General features: G+C 44.4%; 1 protein-coding gene and 1 long non-coding RNA gene across 2 annotated transcripts; one reads left to right on the top strand and one right to left on the bottom strand.

Moving 5' to 3' along the window:
* Positions 1 to 373: 373 nt before the first annotated feature.
* LOC136287887 (opsin-5-like) lies at positions 374 to 6,626 on the bottom strand. The gene is made up of 4 exons (XM_066180584.1): positions 6,554 to 6,626; positions 2,949 to 3,242; positions 2,013 to 2,344; positions 374 to 1,180 (listed from the first exon to the last, which is right to left on the bottom strand). The coding sequence occupies exons 1-4, from the start codon at positions 6,624 to 6,626 to the stop codon at positions 833 to 835; spliced, it is 1,047 nt and encodes a 348-aa protein (XP_066036681.1). The 3' UTR covers positions 374 to 832.
* Positions 880 to 16,641, top strand: LOC136287888 (uncharacterized). Its single transcript, XR_010720407.1, has 4 exons — positions 880 to 1,242; positions 13,992 to 14,067; positions 14,867 to 14,995; positions 16,590 to 16,641. It is a non-coding gene; the product is annotated as an uncharacterized lncRNA (long non-coding RNA).
* The last annotated feature ends 8,681 nt before the right edge of the window (positions 16,642 to 25,322 follow it).

Below are 25,322 nucleotides of genomic sequence, written 5' to 3'. Positions count from 1 at the left end.
GGGTTGATGGTTGGACATGATTTTAAAGATCTTTTTCAACCTTAACAATTCCGATCCTGAAGTGCTCCAACAGCTTCCATGGCAGAAGAGCTGTTGTACCTCAGCCAGCAGCAGCTGAAGGACACAGTTCCTACTGCTGAGAGCTCCCTTCCTTTCCCACTGTGCCATTTGGGATACACAGAAGGCACCCATCACTGACTGCCACATTCCCACCAAGCCCCATCCGACCAAGGCGGCTCAGCTCCTTGGACTTGTGCTTGGAGGAGTTGGAGCAGCACCTCTGAAAGAGCAAGGAACCAGACATCCCTAAATCATTTTGGGAGCAGCCACGTTCTCACCTTTTCCTGGCAGTGAACATTTCTTGCTCCCCATATGGTTTTCAGTCTGTATTGCTGGAAAACTACACACTCAGCTGTGTTTATTTGGTAACACTGCATGCAACCTATGGTTTTCTCTGATGGCTGTTTTACTGGTAGAGCCAAGAGTTAGTTGGCAGATAGATTGCATTAAAAAAATCAAAAGTATAGGGAAAAAAAACAAAAATAATAAATCTCTCTTTACCTGAAAATAAGTTTAATTTAAATGATTTTATGTTGTTTGGTACATAAATCTATTTCCCCTAAAGTGGGTTTGCTTGGGGAAAAAATAGATTTTTTTTTTTTTTTGCTGTGACGCCTAAAGACAATATTTGAGAGATGCTTAAAATATATATATACTTAAACCTCTGTATTGACATAAGATACGCAGTGACAAGCTCATTTGCTGCATCCCTGCTCCTTTGGACCTGGGAGTGAGGCGGGGTTGAGCTGTGCTGTGACCCCGCGGCTGCACTTCAGGGCGTTGTAGCTCCCGGGCTCTCCGCCTTGGCCGCCGCGGACAGACGGACGTTGTCCCTCCCGCTCCACCAGGTGGACACGGCGTTCTCCGCGGAGTTGTCGGAGCTGAAGTAGTGAACCCTCCAGCCGCAGCAGCACCGCAGCTTCCTCACCTCGCAGCGGAAAGTCTTGCTGAAGACGTAGTAAATGACGGGGTTGTAGGCCGTGGAGGACTTGGCGAACAGGCAGGGCAGCAGCGTCACCACGGGCTGCAGGGAGTCGCTGGAGTTAAAGATGGACCAGAAGCTGGCGGCTGCATAGGGAGTCCAGGAGCTCAGGAATGCCACGGAGATGAGCACGGCCATCTGCAAGGGAACAGAGCTGTCTGCAGCTGGCACAGGCAGGGTTGGATACCCTGGCACACCAGGTGCGTGTGGGACCACACCCCGACTGCAACACCCGAGCTGTGCTTGCTGGGCCCTCCTGACAAGAGAGACATTGAGGGGCTGGAGCGAGTCCAGAGAAGGGAACTGAGCTGGGGAAGGGTCTGGAGCACAAGTCTGATGAGGAACTGCTGAGGGAGCTGGTGGGGCTCAGCCTGGAGAAAAGGATACTCAGGAGGACCTTATCACTCTCTACAACTCCCTGGAGGGTAGAACCAGGTGGGGGTCAGGCTCTGTTCCCAGGTAAAAAATGAAAGGACAAGAGGAAATGCCCTCAGGTTGCACCAGGGGATGTTTAGTTTGGGTATTAGGAAGCATTTCTTCACAAGAGGGGTTGTCAGTCATTGGGACAAACTGCCCAGGGCAGTGGTGGAGTCACTGTCATTAGCAATATTAAGAAAAATGTGTTGCTGTGGTGCTTAGGGGCATGGTGAAGGGGTGGATCCGTCAGTGCTGAATTAATAGTTAGACCTGATGATCTTAGAGACCTTTTGCAGTCTTAATGATTCCGTGATTATATGACTGGCCTCTCAGAAGCTTGGATCAATTCTGCTTGTCCACAAGAAATGCACAACTGAAGTGCATATTTGGAAAAAAAAAAAATATATTCTTAATACAGTAAAATCCTGTTTCCATACAGAATTTCTGTGTAGGTCTCTGTAATTCCATGATTTTGTGAGCTGTGCATGAGCAGAGCCAGCTCACTGCCAGCTCCTGATTACTGCACACTCTTCCCATCACAGGGATAACTCACCAGGGTCAGCTTCTTCTCCAGTTTGGCTGCATTAGGGATCCTGTCAATATTCTGGATCTCTTGGTATGCTTTATGAACCTTCCAGGCAATCCCCAAGTAACAGGCAACGATGGTCAGCGCAGGCAGGACCGTGCACAAGAGGAACATGCTCAGGATGAAGGAGAAACCATTGGAGGAGTTGTGGAACTTGCTCCAGGCTATTGTACAAGAGATGCCAAAGGGCTCAGGGCCGTAGTAGCCCCAGCCCACCAAGGGCAGAATGGCCCAGAGCAAGGAGTAGAGCCAGATAAAAGCAATCAGGATGCAGACTGTGTTCTTGGTGATTTTGTTACCTGCAAGGCAGAGGAAGAGCAAGAGTATATGGATCCCATCCCAGCCACACAGGAGTTTGCAATAACTTCTTCTCAGACAGAAGGATGGTGACTACAGATATACCTGGGCTGCTGCTGCAGGTCCCTAACCTTTGGGCTTCTAAAAAACCGGAGTGTCAGAGGATTGAATGAGACCTGAACACATCCTCAATGCTCATCTAGAGCTTAGTTAGGCAGGGAGCATTACAAGATCAATTTCACTCTGAATGTTCTGTGGTCCCAGCCCAAGAATGACAGGAGAATATTCCTTCCTTTTAAATTCCAATGTATCTGCTTGGATACAAATAGGGAAGGAAGGGTAGGAAGTCTGGTCCAGGAAAACATTTGTGCTCTCCTTTCTCAGGTAGTTACACTCGGTAAAACTGAGAAGTGAAAAACCTCACTGTTTCATACAGAATTTAATCATATCCTTCTGGGAACACCAGAATTTGATATTGCACTAAAAGCTGAGGCTCATTCTGCTGTTACTGACCTGACATTCCATGCCACATTCCACAAAGCACCTCCCAGAGCAGCCCAGCCCAAGCACAGCACCACCAGGTGAGCAGACAGGAAATTTACTCACCGTTGGATTTGGATGAGTTGGTGACGAGGAACCGGATCACGGCCATGGCACACAGGGTCATCATGCTGCAGACCCCGAAGAGGAAACCCATCATGGCATAGTAAACACAGGAGGCGTCTCCCCCCAGCCAGGCGTGGTTCCAGGCGGATGCAATGGCCAGCGGGTACATGCTGAGGGCCATGCCAATGTCTGCCACTGCCAGGTTCACTGTCAGCAGCTCCGGGGACTTGAGCAGGGAAGAGCGTTTCACAGCCGTGGCAAGGACGGCTGAATTCCCCAGGATTGTCAGGATGGCTGAAATGGAAGCATCAGGGCAGACAAGAATATCACAGAGTTACCACACCTGTGAAATCCATTGGAAGTGTGTGAAGTGCCTGAGGGGTTACAGTAGAGCTGAGGAGGGACTTCTTACAAGACTGTGTAGTGATAAGGGGGAATGGCTTTAAACTGAAAGAGAGCAGGTTTAGATTTGATATTAGGTGTTCTCCCCTGTGAGGGCAGTGAGACCATGGCACACGTTGCCCAGAGAAGCTGAGGCTGCCCCATTCCTGGAAATGTCCAAGTCCAGGTTGGACATTGGGGCTTGGAGCAGCCTGGGATAGTGGAAGGTATCCCTGCCCATGGCAGGGTTTGGAATGTCCCATCACTGTCTGCCTGTGTGAAAAGTCACTTTCTGTCTTTTTATAAGCCCCCCTTAAGTACTGGAAGGCCACAATGAGTTCTCCCTGTAGACTTTTCCTAAGAGAACCCCCCAGCTCTCTCAGCCTGTCTCCAGAGTGAAGGTGCTCCAGCCCTCAAAGCATCTTTGTGGCCTTCTCTGGACCCACTCTAGCAGGTCTGTGTATTTCTTGCACTGAGAAAGAATATGCTCACTTCTCCTTCCTGCTGAAGTACTCCAGCCATCCTGCCCACCTGTCCCCTGCACTTCCCAAAGCCTTCCCTCTGTGTGACTTCCCTCATCTTCAACTGGAGCCCCAGCACTGGGCTCTGAGCTGCCTGGGTGGTGGGCATGTCCTTGCTGATCCCATGACTGTTCTGGTGGTCTCTGAGAGTAGTAGGACCATGGGAGTTGTTTAGCCAGGGGCATGCAACAGACCCAGAGCTTGCTTTGCAAAAGGAGCTGTCAGACATACATTATTCAGGTGTGCCACAGGGCTTCAAAGTGCTGGTGACAGCAGTGTCAGAAGTACATGCACCAAACAACTCATTTTCTCTCTTCTTTCAAGTGAACATGGTGCTGTAGCAACATTTTGATGAAAGGTTTTCCTGGGAAGGTGTCCTCTAAAGTCAGACATGAAAGAAGGAGACAGAAAAAGATTCTGTCATGTTCCCTTGTGGCTGTGAATGCAGGAAGACTGCATTTGCTCACAGGTACCACTTGAAGTGCCCACAGAGCACTTAATAGAGGCACATGCAATAAAATGGAATAAATATATTGGCATAAGTACAAAAACCTCAGAGGTGTCAAGAGAAAGGCTTAACTGAAATGGGGACACAAATCTGAGATCCCATGTCCCTCCTTCATTCACATTCTGACCAAACACATTCACTTGCCACCTCTGGATGCCCTTGAAGGGTTCCCTGAGCTCTCAGGATCTCTGTGTCTGCACACACAGGATGATGCCCATGGGGCCTTGGCCACTTGCTGACAGCAACATGCAGCTCAGTGGGAAGAGCACTCTTCACAGGCTGGGACATGGAATCATGGAATCATAGAATCCTTTCAATTGGAAAACACCTCTAAGATCATCAGGTCCAAGCATTCCTCAGCACTGACCAGGCCACCTCTAAAACATGTCCCCAAATGCCACATCCACACAGCTTTTAAATCCTCCACCACTGCCCTGGGCAGCCTGGCAGCCTTGCAATGCTTCACAGTCCTTTCCATGAAGAAATGTTTCCTAATATCTAATCTAAACCTGCCCTGGTACAACCTCAGGCAATTTCTTCTTGTCCTGTTACTTGTTATCTGCAAGCAGAGCCTGAATCCCCCTGGCTGTCCCCTCCTGTCAGGGAATTGTGAGGAGCCAGAAGGTTCCCCCGAGCCTCCTTTTCTCTAGGCTGAGCCCCTTTCCCAGCTCCCTCAGCTGCTCCTGGTGCTACAACCCCCTCCCCAGCTCTGTTCCCTTCTCTGGAGTCACTCCAGCCTCTCATTCTGCTTCTCGCAGTGAGGGTCCCAAAATAGAACATCCTCAGGCTTCAGGAGGAAAAACAAACCCAGTTCACTTTCTTCTGTAAGAGCCCGACCCTTACACAAGATGCAGGAAGCAGCTCTGTCATCAGAGGTGACATCCAGGCCCAGCCTCTCCTTTACCCTGACAGAAGCTCTTCCCCTGCATCCCGCAGCCTGTGGGCTGCTGTCTGGCCCAGGACACAGCTGTAACTGTGGGACAGTAATCAAACAGCTGGTGGTGAGTGCTGCCACCCATGCCCTGCCCTTGTTCCCAATAAAAACATCATTCCAGGGCACAAATGTGCAGCCCCAGTGAGGTGGCAAAGCTATGGATACATACAACACCTGTTTCCAGTTCAGGTCCCTGCTTTATTTCTCATAGTCCCTGCAGGATGCAGTGAACCTGGCTGCCCCACAGGGCTCTGGAAACGATGCTGGAAGCTGTGCCTGGAGTTTCAGTGCCTCAAAGTCCTTTAGGAGAGGTGTGAGGCTGCAGCATGGTGGAACATGAACACAGGGAGCTCCAGCCTCCAGCCCTTTTTTGTTGCCTCTTCCCATTGCCTTAACTGCATCTAAATGCATTTACATTTCTGGGAGAATGGAGCTGGCATCCTGATTTGAAAAGCCCTTCATTGTTTTGTAGAAATTTTCTCACCCTGAGTTGTGCTCTGCTGTGCAGAACAAGAGGAAAAATGAAGTGCTAAAGTCCAGCACTTCTGCCCAGAGCCTCAGTATTAAAGCACATGAAAATATAGGATTGTCTTTCTTATGTCAACCAGAGTTTTCAAGTGAGCTGAAGGAAGGAATCTTAGGAAAAATTCAGGTGGAAAGCACGCCTAAACAAGTTCCACTCCTGTCCAAATCCACGAGGGTGGAAAACAAATGCCTGTGTACAAGCAAGAAGCAGACAAGGAAGAAAACACTTAACTGAAGCCATGGGCTGGTAGCTATCCCCACTTGTATTTCAATTTCAATCTGCCTGCAGCAGGGCAAACAGGCTGCTGCAAAACCCAGAGCTGCTATTTGGAAACACTCTGCTGTTCTGTAGCAGTTCATCCTATTAAGACACAGCAGAATGACACTTCCCCACCAAGGGTCAGCCCAGAGCTGCTTTCTCCTCACCAGTCCCATGGACTGAGCTGCCCTGGTTCAGTTCTCAGGGCTGAGATGCCACGGAATGTGACAACTTATTTTGAATATTTGTGATGCCACAGAGGCAAATTTGTGGTGGCCATTCTGCAACAAGATTTCACATCCGAGAGTGAAGATTAATCCTGGCTGCCAACCAACTCCAAGGCACTAAGCAGGGAAATCTGTGGGGAAATATTTGCTGTCATTTCCCTCCAGGTCCTACTGCCTGACCACAGCACAGACAGGGAATCCCCGTATCCATTTCCCTGGCCCCAAGCAAATGAGCAGGCTGTGAACTCACCTATGATTAGAAGAAAGACCCCAGCTCCATAATCCACTACTGGGTGGAGTTTGGAAATGTACTGCTCCTCCATGGTCCTTTGTGGAGATGGGTGAAGGTTTTCAATCAAGAGTGAAGACGCTGCAGGAGCAAAGAGCTCGTCCTCATGGTTTGCCTGCTGCAGGTGAGAGCTGATGTTGGGTACTGGCAGCCCAGGGACCCTTCTGCTGCCTCCTTGTCCTGCCTCTGGTGTGGCAGGGGAGAAGCCTGGAGTGAGAGGATTTTCCCCCTGGGAGGCAGAGTGAAAGCCAGGCAGAGCTGCTGCCAGAGCGATCCCGCCTGCCTGGCTGGCAGAGCAGCCCTCCTCCCACCCCTCCTCTCCCACCCTTCTGCTCCTTGGCTTGTCGGGAAGATTCACAACGCAAATGCCCTCAGATGAGCAAAACCAATTGTTCTTCAACCATCAGCAGCCCTGGGAAATAAAGCCAGGCTGAAGGGGCAGGCAAGAGAAGGAAGGCTGGGAGTTTTGTTTTCCAGCTTTATGGCTGAGTATGGGAGATACGAGGTTGGGGCAGGAGTCTCTGAGTCGAAGTGTTAGAGGAAAGGTGTTTGCTGAAGGGGCTCAGCAGGGTCAAAGCCACACCACTGAAGACAGGACTGTCTGAGCTGTTCCAGTGCAGAATTAGAGGATGCTCTGTCCAGTGTAGTGTACCAGAAGAGAACCAGCCTCTGAGGTAACTCTGTGACACTCCAGAGTTCTGACCTGGCAAGAAGCCACAGGAACATCTCACCTCCATGTTTTCTTCTCCTTAGAATATCTGAGCCTAAAATCACCATAAGGAGCAACCTGGCTTAGTGGGTGGCATCCCTGCCTGTGGCAAGGGGCTGGAACTAGATGGTCTTTAAAGTCCCTTCCAGCCCAAACCATTCTGTGATTCTGGGATAAGGAATTTTTAAATTCATAAGAGCATGGAGGCGTCTCAAGTGTGATTTAGGTGGAATTTAGGTGCTTGAGTATAGCAGTAAAAGCCTAACTGTAGGAATTGGGGAGAGTTCAAAAACCTTTAGTTTCAGCAGGGTTCCATATGTCTCCAAGCATGGAGACTCCACAACAGTTGTTCCAGTGCCTTTTTGTTCAAAGTCTCACACAGTTCTGGAATAAAGGCACCACCCAAGTCATGAAATCCAGCAGCTGCTCAGGAGCTGTTCATTGCAGGTGCCCTTCACTGAACTCTCCTCAGCAGAGGAGATTGAGCTGAATGAATGAATGTGGGTGGTCATTGCAATGCTCTCGAGCCATGGGTGTATAAGCGAGACTCAATTTAGCATAGGAAGATAGGATATATACAGTGTTAATCATAAAAGGAAGTTCTTTTACCAGAATAGAATAAAAAAGGAAAGAGGTGATGGCTCAGAAACATGCCCAGTGCTGAGAGTTTCAAACAGCTTGGTCAATTCAGTATAGTCTGTGTGAGAAAGAGGTTACCTTTTGACAGCATTTTTGGGGAGTGCCCTGGTTCTGGCCAGGACAGGGTTAATTTTGCAGTAGCCAGGAAGGGCATGGCCAGGACCTGGAGGTGATTCTGTAGCACCTGGGCAGAACAAGGACAGGGAGGCATGTCTGCTAGGAGTAGCAAAGGACACAAATCCTGTGGCAGAAAGTAGAAATTTGGCACATTCTGACACTTACTCCAATACACAAACCCATTGCATTGGTTTACAATTACACAATGCCAGATCACCACAAAGGGGCTGAAGTCTGATACTCACCTTGCTAAATTCACAAAACAGCTCCTGGCACTGCTTTGGGCTGGACCAGCTGGCACTGTCCTGGCATTCCCAGGCACAGGTTAGCTAAAATGAGCCCAGGATTGTTCCCAGCAAGCAGTAACATCAGCAGCTTTGAAAACACAGACTTTTGTTCCCTGGTACAGATGTTGCCCATGGGTTTTGCTCTTATCCTGAGTGCAAACATTTAGATTCTCAAGGTGCAGCTACTGGATGAGGACTGAGTGTTTTAAAGTTGTCCAACAGAGCTTTAAATTCTGATAAAACCCTTTCTTGATAAAATTCCTGGCCTGTGCTATGCAGTCATCTCATCTAATGTTTCTTTTTGGCCTGTCTTGGTGAAACCATGGCAGAGGGCTCTGTTCAAGGAGTCTGATGTCACCCAGTCCCAACCAGATCTGTTTTCCCACTTGTTGTATGGTCCAGCCTCTCTCTACTGAAATAAAACACTGCCTTTCTTCAGGCAAGCAGGGAGACCAAGGGCAAGATTAAAACGTTTTGCTGAGAATTTAATTGCTAATTATTATTTAATTACTAGAGACTCCACTGGCTACATCATGAGGCCAGTCCTCTGCCAGCTCTTGTGGGCACCTTAGATTACAGTGTGGCTCTTTCATGCTGGTTTAGATGGTATTTCATTTATTCTGAAACCCTCAACTTAGCTTTCACATGGGGAAGGATTACATCAACAGTCCAGTTACGAAATGGAAGAAAAGAAAATGAATGATTAAAACCAGAAGAGCTGACAGATCCCAAACCCAGTGCATTATTCAAGTGTTGTTTAACAATAGCAAGTTGTGCTCGTCACCATCATGCTGCACATCTGATCAAGCCATATGATCCGTTCACAACAGCCCAAGTTTATATATCTTGACAGACCCAGATTTGGGGGGATCATGCTTTATAATTGTTTTGTGAAACTTACTTTTGATTTAATAAAGTAGTCATGAAGTGAGGCAGATGGAAGGATGAAGTTAATAAACTCACCATGAAACTGTTGCACATATTTGATGTAAATATGGACATATATACAAAACAAGTTCCCATTGTTGGCATAAAGCAGGGTATGAGTTTTGATGTACCCCGTGAGAATGTCCTATAACTTTATTTTTACTTTCCACAGGGAAAAAAAGTAAAGAGTATTCTGAATCTGTAGGAACAAAAGAATAGCTCTGAATTACCAGTTTGCCACTATGTAGTGGGTCATTTTGAGAGATAAAATGTCTCAATGTTTGGAGTTGCTTGGGACATGTATACTGGGTTGTGTTTGGTACTATATATCAAAGTCACTGATATTTTCTGAAATGTGGGGAGGGCTATAAATCTGGGTTCTTATGAAGAATGTCTGTCAAAAATAATCATGTATCATTTAGAAGAGGACATGACTTTGTTATTCCTGTTTCTCTCTGGCTGCTGTGTCCAGATCTTCTCTTTGCAAAGACTCTGAGATCTCAAGTGAGCTGAGTGTGTGCAAACAGTCTGCGGGGACAGATACTTTTGAGTGCCCTCTCCTTGCTGCAAAACACATCTGCCATGATGCACAACTCAAGCTTTTTGATTAAAAAATGCCACCTTTTCCAAACTCCTTGGAAGAAACTTCATCATATTCTCCAGGAATTCCTACAACTTCCTTCCTTTTAAATATTCGTTTGCTTCTGCAGTTTTACTTTTGGAAGCTTATCTTTGAGCTGAGACCTCTAGCTGAGCTTCTCTAGCTTTCATCTCTATTTATAAAAACCAGAACCAGCATTTAAGTAGAATTCTCAGTCTCCTCATGGAGTTGTATGTTTTCAACAACTTAGTCTTGTTTAAGCTGGTATTTGCAACCTCAAGCATAGTCATTTTTAAATTGTTTTCTTCTGGCTGCCTGCACTGACTTGCATGTTATTGCCTGAGGGTATTTACAAAGTCTAAATTCAGTCTAGGGACACTAAACTCCTTAACTTCCCTTGGCAGGAACTGAAGAATCCAGTTGGATCGATACATTTTGCTCTTTCACTACAACCAGTTTAATATATATTACTTGAGTGTTGGTTAACCCAGTCCAAGTGAGTTACTTGGGTCACAACAAACCCTGCAGTGCTGCAGACTGGGGAAAGAGTGGCTGGGAAGCTGGAAAAGGACCTGGGAGTGCTGGGGACAGCACTGAACATGATCCAGGTGTGCCCAGGTGGCCAAGAAGGCCAGTGGCACCTGGGCTGTACCAGCCATAGTGAGGCAGCAGGACCAGGGCAGTGACTGCCCCCTGTGCTGGGCACTGCTGAGGCCACACCTCAAGTGCTGTGTTTAATTTTGGGCCCCTCAGGACAGAAAAGACATTGAGAGGCTGAAGCATGTCCAGGGAAGAGAAACAAGGCTGGGGAAAGATTGTGGAACTGAAGCCAGAAGCTCACATTTATTAAACAAAATCATTATTTGTTGTAACCATGATAGTCATGCTTCACTGGTGAAAAAAAAATACCAGGTACACAGTGAGGAAAGTCACACATGGAGTAAAGATCTCTCTGACGTGACAAACCAGCTCTTTTCAACTGGGAAATAGGCTGCCCTCTCAGGGACAATTTTTTTTTTTTTTTTTTAATCTCCCAGTGTTCTCAAATATGCAATGAAAGGCTCTAATTTGAGAAAACAAGGAAAAGGAGAAAAACAGCAGGAGGTGAGAAAGGAGAGATTGGAATGAGATATGAAAAGCTTAATTCAACATTCAAGTATGAGGCATACTACAGCTGTTTCAGAGGTGTGAGAAGACAGACTTTAATACACTAAGAGTGGAAAGGAAAGGTGCTAAAATAAAATGAAAGCTACTATTGTGTCAAGAAAAGAGAAGAATAAAATGTATTGCCCATGCAATGGAATTTGACATTGCAAACCTGCTCATATTTAATATGGTGACCATGTTCCCAAATCTCAGTTTAACAGTAGTATGAACAGCAACTACTCTCATTTTCAAGGGCACAGAGACACAACCATGCTCTGTGATGCTGGATATTGCACAAATAATCACACAAGGATGCTTTTTAATGGCTTTTTTTCCAACCATTTATTGACACATAGGTTTTGGTAGCAAGCTTCACTGACTTTTCCTCTGCATTTTAGTCCTGCACTCTATTTATCCACAATTCCTTTGTGTCATTCAGACAATGGGGAAAAAAACCCACAATTTGTAGAATGGAGCACCTGTGCCGCCACAGGAATATTGCTGTGCAGCAACTCTGTCTCTTCATCCTCTGCACACCTATATGGTGAGCACATCTCTGGGTAAGCACGAGTGTGGCTACAGAGAGGGAGGACATGGGAAGCAACTCATTCCAGGCACTCTACCTTCTAAAAAGCCAAATTCAACAGATTGAATCATTTAAGACTCTCCAGTTTTGTGTTACTGTAGCATGATGGCAACAAGGATTGTCTGTGATCCTAAGATCAGAAATGTTCTGGAAGCAGCAAAACAGCAAATAGGACTGGAAGACAAGGGATCACAGTGTGTAGGGTTGCGACCAAACCTGCCCAGACCCTTCCAGCAGCACTGGGAGCTGGAAGGCCAGCTCTGCAGGAGTCTGTCCAGCTTCAGGACCAGTCCCAGCTCTGTTCCTTTGTCTTTTTTTCATTTGACCTAGTGCTGATTTGGGCTCAAACCCTTCCTCTTTTGAATGACAAAACTCCATCCTCTCCTTTTTGCTAGGAAATCCAGAATCACGCTGAGAGGGAGCACCCCTCCAGCAGCACAGGTGAAACTGGTCCTTCTCTTTGTTCCTTAACTTTGATAACAGGACTAGAATCTGGCAGAACTGAGACAGGACCAAACAGGCTGTGGTGGGATATTTGGGATGCAGGGTCATATGGGACAGCAAATACTGCCGGGCCCTCCTTGGACACTGACATGAGGACAGTGAAGGCTTCCCAGTGCTGCCTCTAAAAGAGTTTGCTGGTTGCAGCTGGTGTTGCTGTTCCTTGCTTCACTGAAGAGTGGAAAGGGGATTTGTTTTGAGGAAATGTTTTTACATTTATTTAAAGGTAGTCAAAGAAGAGGTCACCAGAGTGGAAGACAAGAGATCAGGGTTTTTATACAGCCTTTGGGGACAGAGCTGATTATATACTGATAATCTTTACCCAAATGGTGTAACCCAGTTGTGTTCACACCTGGGCTCTCTAAACACTGTTTGGGTCCACTTACCTCTATTCCCTGTTCCAGTTTCTCTGCCAAGGCAGGAATAGAGCAGCCCAGGGATGTGATCCCAGAGCAGTCATGGCTGTGTATCCCATACAGACAACGTGATAGGGTTCAAAGGTGCAATCCTATGGCACTACAGATGAACTCAATGGCACTGCCCTGGCTCAGCTGCTGCCTACTGTGTGACACTCCTCAGGTCACTTCCTTCCTCCTCCATCCTCTGATTGACCCTCTGAAATTGCACATTTTCCAAAGTCTGACTGATCTCCAGCTATTTCTGCCTGGTAAACTGCTATCAGTGCCTGGTAACAAAGCAGCGCCATTGTTGGCTTGTGCCTCTCAGCACCATTGTAACACAACAATGGTTTAAAGAGGCCAATTTTCTTTCATACTAGAATTACTAATTTCTAAATAGACCCACGCTGGGAATTCAAAAATGCCAGGATTACAACTCATTATTTAGAGAAAAGAAAAATAGTTGAGACTGAATCCTGTAAAAATATAGATGCAGATAAGAGGGGAAATTCATGGGGATTCTTGTCTTGGATGGAAAAGGGCAGGTTTCTTTGTTCAATCTGGAGCACAAAGTCTAATGGAGAAAGAGATTGGGAAACAAGGGCACAACAGAGGCTTGATGATAAAAAATCTCATATTAGGTAGAATGGGGAAGACAAAACTTCTGCTCTGCAATACTGTGGTGGCATCACCAGCTCTTTGACAATGACCGTGTTAAGGACAGCACTGAGAAGAGCTGCCTGACTGACAACTATCACAGCAACCTACTGCTAAGGCAACTTCCCTGGATTTTAACCCCCAGTGAAAGACACTGCTTGGAGTTTAAGGTTCTCTGGCAGCAGAGAGAGAACCAGAAGCCTCATGTCAAGACCCTCTGTCATTTTCTTCATCAAATCATATTGAGGTCTCTTTCCAACCTGCAGATTATAATCATACGAGTGAGAGAAGTCAGAGCTATTCTTTCTTGATTTCTTTACTGAGGTCTTTTGACCCTTTAAGCCAAGTAGTGTTTAATTCCCCCTATACAAAACTGCCAGCTCAAGATGGCTGTAAATATGGCACAGAGTAGGATTGTGAGAGAAAGAAGAAAAACTACTTTCTCAAAATTATTATTTCTTAGTCACTAGAATTTTAATTGCTTGGGTTTTCAAGGTTAACTGAGCTGCAGCAACACGTTGCAGTCAGAGAGCATTCTCCACACCTTGGAAAGTGCTTTAGGTTTTACTTCTTTGCACTTCGCTCCTCTGCAGTGGTGTGAAATGATCTTTGCAGGGATATAAGAGATCATTAAATTTGCAAAAAATTAATTCCACAAGTGTTATTGACTTGCAGCCAGGTCCTTTACTCATTGCTCTTGATACTTGACAGAAAACAAAAGTGGATATTCCCTGTATTGCCACAGAGAAACTTCCAGCTCTTCCCCCCATATTTAAACAGTGCTCAGTTTGTTTTGCTAATATTGAGTTATCCCTCTGCTTGCCTTCCCAGGGCTACCCTAAAGTGAAAAACTTGTAAGACAAGGAAAGGCCTCAGAAAAATATCAGTGCAGCCTCCTTTGTCTCAGGTAGGTATGGCATCAATTCCTCCGCTACTCACATTTATCTGCTGTACATCAGAAAAGTATTGTCTTGCTTCCAAGAGGCTGGTTTGGATTATTCTCTAATAGACCATGCTCAAAAACAGCAATAGTGACTGTGAATGCTTCCTGCACTCACACTGAAAAAACAGAGATTAACCTATCCTGAGAAAAAAAATATCTTGTGGTAAGGGCCCTGGGGAATTCTGGGTTCAAATCTTTGCCTTGCCACAGTCTTCCTGTCACTGCTTTTTGGGCAGAGATTAAATCTTTCTGTGCTTTAATGCCTCAGAAATGGATGCAAATAAAAGCTTTCTTCTTTATATCCTCTAAACCACTGTCACACATTCATGGGAACAGAACGGTATGGGTTAGATGGGACCTCGAAACTCATCTCATTTCAGCTCCTGCCATGGGCAGGGACACCTTCCACTACCCCAGGTTTCTCCAAGCCCCATCCAACCTGGCCTTGGACACTCAGGGATGAGTCATGCCCAGCTTTTCATTGACCAGCACCCCTAAATTCTCCTTGGCAGAACTGCTCTCAATCCAATATCTGGGTTGATACCAGGGGTTTTCCTGACCCAGGTGCAGCATCTTGCACTTGGTCTCATTGAATTTCATGAGGTTTGGTGCTGGGGCCTTGTTGAACCTGGATCAGGACATGGAGAAAAAGGTCCTCATGGCTCACTTGGGCTTATCTAGAAGTGGAGCTGCATTTTCTATTCAGTCTGCATTGCAAACCTTGTTTGTTTGTTTGTTTGTTTGTTTGTTTGTTTGTTTGTAGACCCCATGTCCTCATCAGAAGAGAATCCCTGTGTTCATCCAGAAGAGGAAATTCTAGGCCATCTCTATCCATTACAGTTATTTAGAAAAACTCTGACAGCATGAATACAACAGGCACAAAAATCATGAGGTAAATAAAGAACCATAATTATGACCCCTTTTTCACTCATCATTGCTGTCATACTGACTTGTGACCGTTTAATTGCGTTAAGTTGACAGTGTAATACCAATCTATTTTTGCCAGTAACTGAATATATAAAAATATTTTCCTGTCACACATGTTGAAATGGTTTTTATAACCTGAACATTTGAAGCAAATATTTATTGGATTGTAACTGAATATATTAAAATCTGTCACACGTACTTAAATAGATTTCATAGCCCTAACTTCACCAGAGAATGTATTTCAGCTAAATAAAATCATTTAAAAGGTTCAGATCTGGTTGAAACTGGTCATCCAGACTTCCCTTGGAGTCAATAGTGAAAGATCACTGAAAAAAAGGACACTCTTGGTGGAGAAATATGCACCTTCTCTGGATGAGATCAGTTGTTATTTGGAAGTGCCTCTTCACATTAAATTTAATAACAGCAATAATAGCAATAATGGCAATAATAGAAATAATAATAATACCATTATTATCCACTGTGAGGGTGGTGAGGCCCAGAGAAGCTGTGAATGCCCCTGGATCTCTGGAAGTGTCCAAGGCCAGGTTGGAGGGGCTTGGAGCAACCTGGGATAATGGAAGATGTCCCTGCCCATGGCAGAGGGTGGCACAAGATGATCTTTATGGTCCCATCCAACCCAAACCATTCTGGGATTACAGAGAGCCCAGACGTGTCTTAAATAAGCCACCCAGTTTGAGGTGGCTAAATTTGATTGATTTGAATCCTGTCCTGACAGACATTCTAAGAAACACAAGAAACCTGTAATAAAGGATGAACTGGAACATATGGTCCGAAATCTTGAGTTAAGGCTTTCAACTGTGTTATATTCCCCTTGTTTCCACTACTGCCAAAACTGAAATTCCTCAGAGCATGCAGTGGTCATGAAGCCTGCTTGGTATTTAAAACAAAACAAAGTATTTTAGCCATCCAATTTTAATATTATTTTCCCAAAGATTTTTAATTACCAGTTCCTTCCTGTAGAAACACGACCAAGACAATGATGTTATTAGTATCTGAATGATCTGGGTTTGACTGTGAAAGTCACATCACAGAGACCTGGACAACACAGTGAACTTGACTTTGCCCCTCTTTTGATGCAGAAAATTGTCAGTGCCTATAAGGCTTTTCTTGTAAGGCAGTAGAATGTTCTCTGAAGCACTGTGTGGGCTCTAAAAGAATAATTTTTCCCAGATAATGAAAAAAATGTTTGGGACAGTGGAGTGAGTAAAAGTATAAGTGTAGAAAAAGCATCCACAATACCACAAAAATAAGACAAATATTTAAACTCTTCTGTTTTCTCTCCAAAGTCTTCACTTGCCCCAAAAACTGTAAAATCTTTTCAAGTTATTTAATTGTTAATTAATAACATTTCAAGCTTCAGTTATACAATTCAATGCTGAATTTTTTTTAGTTTTCCTTCAGACAAGCAACATTTCTGCCTGCCTGGCAGAAAGGAAGAACAACCAGTTTTTACCCCCAATTTTTTTTGTCTATCTTGAGTTCTTATCAAAGGTATTTTACCCCCCTCTTTATCAGAGATAATTTGTTTATTCCACCAGACTTGCTACGGAGATGCAGCTTCAAGGTGGTCAAAGGCTGAAGGGACAGAGATCACACATCAGGGAGTGGGGATTGGATGGGGAGGCTGTTCTTTGCAAACCACAGACCACTGGCAGCCTTGGAGAAAGGGATTAAGTATGGATTTCTATGATGACGAAGACTTTGGACTAGATAAACCTAACCAGAGGAGACTCAGGTACCAAGGGAAGAAATAATCTGTTCGGAGTAGCACATGCACTGCCTTTATGACCAAGTGAACTACTGTATTAGTCTGTGGCTAACTTTGGTATGCCAGCTCTGCTGTGAGAGTGCTAACCTTTGGCAAAATATTGATAATAAAACCCAGGAGAATGATGTTATCTTAAATTGTGGCACCCAGCTGCTAAATTAATGTACACTGAAACCCTGGGGTTTGCAAGACCCATTGAAGCCAGTGGAAAGATTCCTGTTGACCTCAGTGGGCTGTGAATCATTCTCAAATGGGAATGGAGCTCCAGTTACAGTGGCTGGTCTCATCTCCATGCAGATTTGTCCTGGGAGAGATCCCATATCAGCCATGGCATTTGCTGGGTGATAAAGCTATTGCTGATAACGCCAAATGTTGTACTCAGATGTGGGGACAGGATGAGTTCCTCCAATCCCATCAGTCACCTGCATGTAAATCCCCCTCTGGCCCTCAAGTACTCAACAGGGAGAATTCAGCATTTCATCTGCAACTCATCACTCCAAAATGGACATCTAAAATAGGTCAGATGACTCACACTCTAAATTCCTGCTTCCTCTCATCAACAATAAAGGGAATAAAGCCTGAAGTAATTTTCTCAGATTCAAACATGTGGTTGGAAGAATAGCACTCTAAGCATCTTCATTAGACTGGCTTCCAAAATGTTGTCTTTTAAAGCTGATTGCTAAATCAAACAGCAAAGTCAACACAAGACCCTACTGGAGACAGGTTCAGATAAACCCAGTTGTTTTTGACTTGTCTTGCATGAACTACAGAGCTTTGCCTCAGCAGGATTTTATACTGACAACTTAAATATATTCCAGTGACAAGACAGCCTGTGATGTACCCTGCCCTGGTTACATGTTCTGGATCACAGGCCCAAAATGGTCTCATGCATATTATAAAGATAATAACAGTAAATGGACAAGAGACTTCAAGTTATTGCCACTAACTAGTTCTCAGAAAGCTCTCATCCCACTGGTGAACAGACTAGGGGGAAAGTCAGCACCAAATTCAAACCTAAATGACATGGCTACAACAGTCTACATTCCCATTATGCTCAGTGGAGAATGACTCAAAACAGGCAATGGAGACAGGAAATCACTTGTCTAAGTAGAGGTATCTAATTTAAGACTGACTTCAACTACACATTTTTGGCAGTAGAAAATCCCTCTCCAAATCAGGAATTTGACCATCAAGCTCCAATGTAGTCACGACAAAAAAAAAAAAAAAAGCCACCTAAAATTAGGTAATTGCTGATGAATCTCATTCACTAGAAACTGCACACATGGTTGTCCAGCAATAGTATCCTTACCTGGTTCTTACCCTGACAGGACATAGTGTGATGAGCTGGGCCATGTCCTGAACCATTAGAACTGTTGTGTCAGGAGAGAATCATTGAATCACAAAATTGTTTAAGGTAGAAAAAACCTCTAAGATCATTGAATCCAATCATTAACCCAGCACTGCCAAGACTGTCACTAAACCATGTCCCCATGTGCCACATCTACATGTTTTTTAAATTCCTCCAGGGATGGTGACTCTACCACTGCCCAATAACTGATAACTCATTTAATAAAGAATTTTTTCCTAATACCCAATCTAAGCCTCCTCTAGTGAAACTTGAGGCCATTTCCTCTTATCCTGTCACTTGTTCCTTGGGAGCAGAGCCCGACTCCTACCTGGCTGTCCCCTCCTGTCAGGGAGTTGTGCAGAGCCAGAAGGTTCCCCCTGAGCCTCCATTCCTCCAGGCTGAGCCCCCACCCCCAGCTCCCTCAGCTGCTCCTCATCAGACTTGTGCTCCAGACCCTTCCCCAGCTTTGTTGTCCTTCTTTGGACACAAACCAACACCTCATACTAAGATGAGAAACCAAACAAAATAAGCTTTGAACTAGTAATTTAATTTTGAAGTGAAATTTCTCTCTATATAATTATTCTTTGTTTAAAACAACACTTTTCTAAATGGGCGGGAAAGGTTTTACACTTGTGGGTATGTTCATATGGAGAATAAAAACATACTGTGAAACTATGACATTTGCCATGAAATGAAAATGCTGAGTTTCAGACAGCTCAAGAAAATTCAGTAATGCCCTGCAAAGTGTTCAACATCTTCAGCAAAACCAAACCCAAAAAGTGGCTCCATAAGAGGACATGTGAGTACCATTGCCAGTCTTTGTTGTGCCAGTCTGATCCCCTTCCACCAGATGTTTCTGGGATGACAGTCCAGACAAATTACCTCAAACATAATAGACCCCTTGAGTATTTGAAAAACTCTATTCAGAGTCACAGCTTCTAACTTGGCACTTACCTCCAAATATTCCTGACTGTCAGCAGCTATTAAAAACAAGAATAACAATGGCTATTTCCATAATAGCTGTATTTTGAAATCTCAGAGCACTTTGTGAACTTAACAGACATATCTGCGATGTATGGATTCATACCATCTATCAGGGAATGCAGACCTGTTTGAGCAAGATCTGGATTTCAGTTTTTAAATATTCCATAAAGAAATACAGATATGGAATGAATACAGATAAGGAATGAGATTCCTGAAGGTAGGAACACCTTCCATTAGGCCAGGTTGCTACAAGTCCTGTCCAACCTGGACTTGAACACTTCCAGGGATGGGGCAGCCACAGCTTCTCTGGGCAATCTGTGCCAGGGCCTCACCACCGTAACAGGGAAAAACAGAAATATAATGTCTTTAGACTGCTCAACCACCCTAGTAATGATCTTACTTTAATGAGAAATCTGTAACACTTGGTGAATATCTCAATCACTTCCAAAGTGCTATGTAACTGGAATTTATGCAAGGCAAAACTACAGAAAAAACCCCAACATTTTGCACTTGCTAAAAATGCAAAAAGGTACCTAAAATATTTTAAGATGGAATAATCTAAGATGCAAGGAAAATACAAAAAGAAGCTAGGAGGAAAAGGTTGCAAACATGAAAAGCTTTGGCTTCTCCTTTTCCATAATTTTTCGTCATTTTTAATCTTGTCAGCATGAATAATATTGTTGATTTTTGCTGTGATTTAGAAGCAGCTGCAGAATACAAAACAAAGTTGAAAAACAGTTGAAAGACCATTCATCTAGTTTGCTTTTAGCTGAAACACTCATCCCAGCTGCAGACAAGTAACCAGACTGACTATAATTCCATAAACTACATCTGATCACCATATAGTTCAGGCTTGGGGGGACTTTATAAGAAATCTTTTGAAACATAAAAACAAAAAAGTTTACTTGCATGTTATAGCAAACATCTTTCTAGACGGCATCATGAGTGCCAGAGGGTCTCATCTGATTTTGTACAGGCATTAATCCCCAGAGAAGAAGTCATTCCTTCTGTTTATTTCTGTTGTGGGAAATTAGCCCTGACCCATACTAACTCCTAAACTGTACCTGGAAACTGATGGGAGAACTTTTGTTTGCCTGGATCCAAGTCAGAGTCACCTGGCTAGTGGAAGGTGTCCCTAATCACCCAGTTTGGGAGGGTAACAAGAATTCAAAATAGGGCATGACCAGATCACACCAAAAGGCCTCCAATCTGCAGAAAAGCCCTGCCACAGAAAAATCACAGAGTCATAAATGGTTTGGGTTGAAGGGACTTGAAACCTCATCTTGTTTCAGCTCCTGCCATGGACAAGGAAATCTTCCACTATCCCAGGCTGCTCCAAGCCCTGTACAACCTGGCCTTGGACACTTCCAGGGATGGGAAGCCAGAGCTTCCCTGGGCAACCTGTGGCAGGGCCTCATCACCCTCACAGGGAAGAATTTAATGCAAAAACCTTGTGAAAAAACAGCTAAAAAATCAATTAACATCCAGTTAAAAGCAAATAGAATGTCTTCTGTTTTGAGTGAGGGAGGGATCTTTGCCTTGCTCTATTTAAAAAAAAAAAAAAAGTTTATCATGTTTTCGGGTTGGTCTCCAAACCTTGTGCCTAAGAAGCACCTTTTCCACAAACTAATTATGCCATTTTATCTTATCTGGTGTGGATGTGTTATTTAAGGTTAATTTAGGTCTATTAGGGATACAGAAAAACTAATAAGAGAACTTTTATTGTTATTCATATTCAGACAACTGAATTAAGCTTGCAGCCAATATTTTCAATGGAGTCTAGAGACAGATTAGCTGGTCAAATGGAGCAGGTAGACTGCATTGTCTAAATGAAAATCTTACATGCTCCACTGAAGAATACTGCACCCAGATGGTGATTCATTCAACTCCTGCCACTAAGCAAATGCACTTCCCTTCACCTGTGGGTTACCCAGAAACGGGCAATTTGGCAGCAATACATTTATTTTGATGATTAACTTTGTCAATCCACAGACTGTTTTCCCAAAGAGCAGACCATTTCCAACATATTATTTTTGAAAAGCAATGGGTCATTACCCTCTGTAACTGTCAGTATTTTATTATAGAAGGAAGGCAGAGGCACCAACACCCTCTATTAAGATTTCCTCACACTTTCCACGATGAGGTCTTGCTATGCTGGACCTTCAACCTCAAGTTTCCTTTGCCACGTTTGTTCCTCTCAAACTGCAACAAACTCCATAATTCAGTTTTGGGCTAACTTTGTTCAGATCAGTGTGGCCTCATAAAAAGCAATCATTTTTGATTCAGAAGTTCTGTCTTTCACACCAGAAAGGCACGAGAGAACTGCCCTATCCCTGGAAGTGTTCAAGGCTGGGTTGGAAGGGACTTGGAGCAACCTGGTCTAGTGGAAAGTGTCTCTGCCCATGGCAGTGGGGTTGGATTCAGTGACCTTTAAAAGGTCATTCCATCTTAAACTATTCCATGATTCTATGAAGAGAAAAAGAGCAAAATCAGTAGAATGGACCATGCTCAATCTGCCAGAGAAAAGGCTCTGTATTGCTAGGTTTTCCTGAGTTCTACCTTAGATACATTTGTCTCCAGATTTAGGGAGAAGCTGCATATGGCAATAAATCAAACTCTGCTTCCAATACTGAGAGCTGAAAATATATAAAAGCACTGCTCTGTTCTCTTAAAGGAATATGAAGAGCTTGAAAGACTGTAAACAATAGGGATTTTCACAAACCTGCAGAAAAAACAGGAATGGAAATCAAATTTCCTGGCTCCTGTGCCGTAACCATAAGACTGATTTTTTTTCCTACTCTTGCAGTTTCTACAAGTTCAAGGTGAACTTAGTGGTAAGAGACCTGCTTGGGGCAGAAAGTATTGGAAAACAGAATGTTCTGGGATTTTGTGTGACTCTTAATCCTCAGCTGCATTCTCCATGGGTATTTGGTGTGAGAAGGCTCTGTGTCTAAGTGCTGCTCAGCTCTTTGTCCTCACTGATGTGTTTTCTTCTCTTCCCTCTGGAACAGACTTCAGTAGAGCTGTTTTCAAAAAGGGGCAAAAAAAAAAAAAAAAAAAAAAAAAAGAAGAGTCAGTGGCAGTGTGAGAAAGAGAAAAATAAACCATCAGGTTTTACAGTAAAAGAATTCACTTAGTTACTAAGCCTTGGTTTGTTACTGCAACATCTGGGCTGTTCAAAAGCTTCCAGTCCCTGTAGTTCACAGTCCTAATACAGTTGAAACTGTGCTGAGTAATCCTTCTGGAGATATTTCCCTCTTTATATTAGCTGATATTGATCAATAACTTCATTTACAACTTATCCATTCTCTTTGCTATGCTTTTCCAGCTGGACTTGTGTTCAGCTACCACTTCTGCTCTTATTGCCAGACCATACACACTTACATTATGCACCTACATAATGTAAGTTTCCCAGGAACAATTCTCTGACTCTCCCTGGTCTAAAAGTGACACTATCTTTTACCCCTCAACTTTCTAGGCTTTTTGTTCAATATTTCCAGCTTGACTTTTTGTTATGTGCCCTGGCTGGTAAAGTGAAGGATACTGATGTAAGACCTTACAAAATCACTGGCACATGCCCTTCCAAGATACAGGATTAAATGAAAGTGGCTAAAACCCACTTGCATCCTAAGGTGACTACACTTTCAAGTTACACCTTTTCAGGTCAATATCTTATGCTAGTTGAGGTAACTCTGTGCCACCATTCTGGCCACAAAGATGTCAAAATCCACACTTCAAATAATCACAATTTATTGGGGTTGCTTCAATTTCTTATAGTATCTAATATTTCACATATCACAAGAAACCTTAAGGATCATCTCATTCCAAGTCCCTGCCATGAGCAGGGACACCTTCCATAGACCTGGATTCTCCGAGCCCCGTCCAATCTGGCCTGGAATACTTCCAGTGACGGGGCAGCCACAGCTTCTCTGGGCAACCTGTGCCAGGGCCTCACCACCATCAGAGGGAAGAATTCTTTTTCTAAAACCCATTCTAAGACCCCCCTCTTTCATCTTAAAGCCATTTTCCCTCTGTCCTATTCCTTACAAGATACTTTCCAGAACTTTTTTCATGCCAGAATGTGGGCACAAGCACAGTTGCAAGCAGGTTCAGATCACTCCATTGCAAGCTGGATTTGCAAAATGTAGTTTCGTGCAAAGGGCTTGTAAAGACAGATGAAGCCCAGACTGACCAGACTCATTCCTCAGCCATTTCATGGTCACTTTGTTTACTGGATGATTTACTAGGCTGAGAGTAATAGTCTGTTCCTTTAAGAAAAGAAGTGGAAAGAGCCATTTTTGAGGAAAAATTCTTGGATTAACATATTTTTAAAGCATTTGCAGAATTTTACATGTTTTCTAGTGAGGGAGATATCTTTCAAAGGAGATTATTTTAAACTTAATGCTGTTTAAAAAGAGAAATAACCAGTAATTCCAGGCTCTTCCCTTGCAGAGCCTATGGCTGCAGAGCCATCTTGTGGGGGAGACTGAGATAGTTCTGCCAGGACGAGACCTTTTTTACATTTGTTTTTTAACACGCTGTGGCTTGCTCTGGCAGCAAAAAGTCTATGCAAGACATGGTGCTCACCCCAGCATCTGTTTCACTCACCTTGGAGTATCAACAGGTCTTCTCACTCTGTAGAGATTCCCAAACTCTCTGAGAGCTGAAACACAAAAGCAAATATTCCTCTCATCTTTCCCTAATTTAATACTCCCAGTTAGGAGGATTTTGGAAATGTTCCTCCCTTGATATTCCATCAGTTCGACTCGAAAATAAAAAGATGCCACCTAAATTTCACAAACTGAACAAATGTCCCTACAAATGGGTGCAACTCCATACACAAGAAGTGCAAGACTTTGAAATTAAGGCAGATAATTGGCTCCATGATTTTTACTGGGGGAAGAAGATGGGGAATAGGGCAAATTCCTCTCATTGGAGGGGCTAAACATTCCACCCTCTTCTGGAGACACCACTAAGGAGTGCTGAGCCTGGAAAATGGGAACTGGGAATCCTCTAGCAGTGTAAAATGCGGTATCAAAGCTGGGGGTGGGGATAAAATAATGTCAGGAACAGGGTGCTGGGAGCTGGGGGGATCCCTGGGGTGGCAGGACAGGGAGCTACTGGAGAGGCCTCAAGATGATGAGGCCTCTGGAGCATCTCTCCTGTGAGGAAAGACTGCAGGAACTGGGTCTGGTTAGTCTGGAGAAGATAGAGAGGGGATCTCAACAATCTATGTATCTCCAAGACAGGTGCCAGAAGGATGGTGCCAGGCTCTTTAGAGTGGTGCCCAGCAACAGGACAAGGAACAATGGCCATAAAACGAAATACAACAATTTCCACCTCAACATGAGGAAAAGCTTCTTTACGTTGAGGGTGGAAGAGCACTGGAGCAGGCTGCCCAGGGATTTTGTGGATTGTCTCTCTCTGGAGACATTCCAAACCCACCTGGAGACATTTCTCTGTCACCTGCTCCAGGTGACTCTGAGTTACCAGGGGGTTTAGACTGAATGGTCTCCAGAGGTCCCTTCCAGCCCCAGCTCACAGAATTACAGAATGATTTTTGTTGGGAGCCACCATCTCATTCTAACTACCCTGTCACGGGCAGGGACACCTTGTATGTATCTGAATTTATATATGTATATGAAGATCTACATTTCTACACGTGTAAATATGTATGCACAAGCTCATATATTTTCCACTTTCAGCCTGAACAGCCAAGGAGGAAGACAGGATGAAATCAATGGTGCTGTTCTGTGTTTCCATGAATTTTGTGACTCCCGCCTGCGATTGTGATTCTTTCTGTCCCCAGCAAGAGAGTGCCCTATTGTTGGCACAATTCCTGTCTTAACAGTATGATCGGTGGTGGCTGAGATCTAACTTTACAGAAAAAGAAGCAACAACCGATCAAAATTGCTTAAACCGGGAATAGGTTTCGCAGACCATTCAAATAATTCTGCCCAGGCCTGGGGGCTCCCTGGCCCAGGTGGGTGATCAAACGGAGTTTTTAAACCACTGAAGAACACGTCTAAAACTGAGTTTTAACGCGCATTCGAAACCCTCGGGGCCCACCCCGCTCACACCCAGGCCACGCCCAAGCCTCGCCCTCATATCGGGAGGCGCCAACGGCACCGCCCCCGCCCCGCTGCGCAGGCGCGCAGGGCCGGCGGCTGG

The sequence above is a fragment of the Chamaea fasciata genome, unplaced genomic scaffold (genome assembly GCF_029207755.1).
Source record: "Chamaea fasciata isolate MVZ Bird 193981 ecotype frontalis unplaced genomic scaffold, bChaFas1.0.hap1 SCAF_3, whole genome shotgun sequence".
In the NCBI taxonomy this organism is placed as follows: Eukaryota; Metazoa; Chordata; class Aves; order Passeriformes; family Sylviidae; genus Chamaea; species Chamaea fasciata.
Note: the sequence above shows the minus strand (reverse complement) of the source record. Positions and strands in the feature narration are given on the sequence as shown.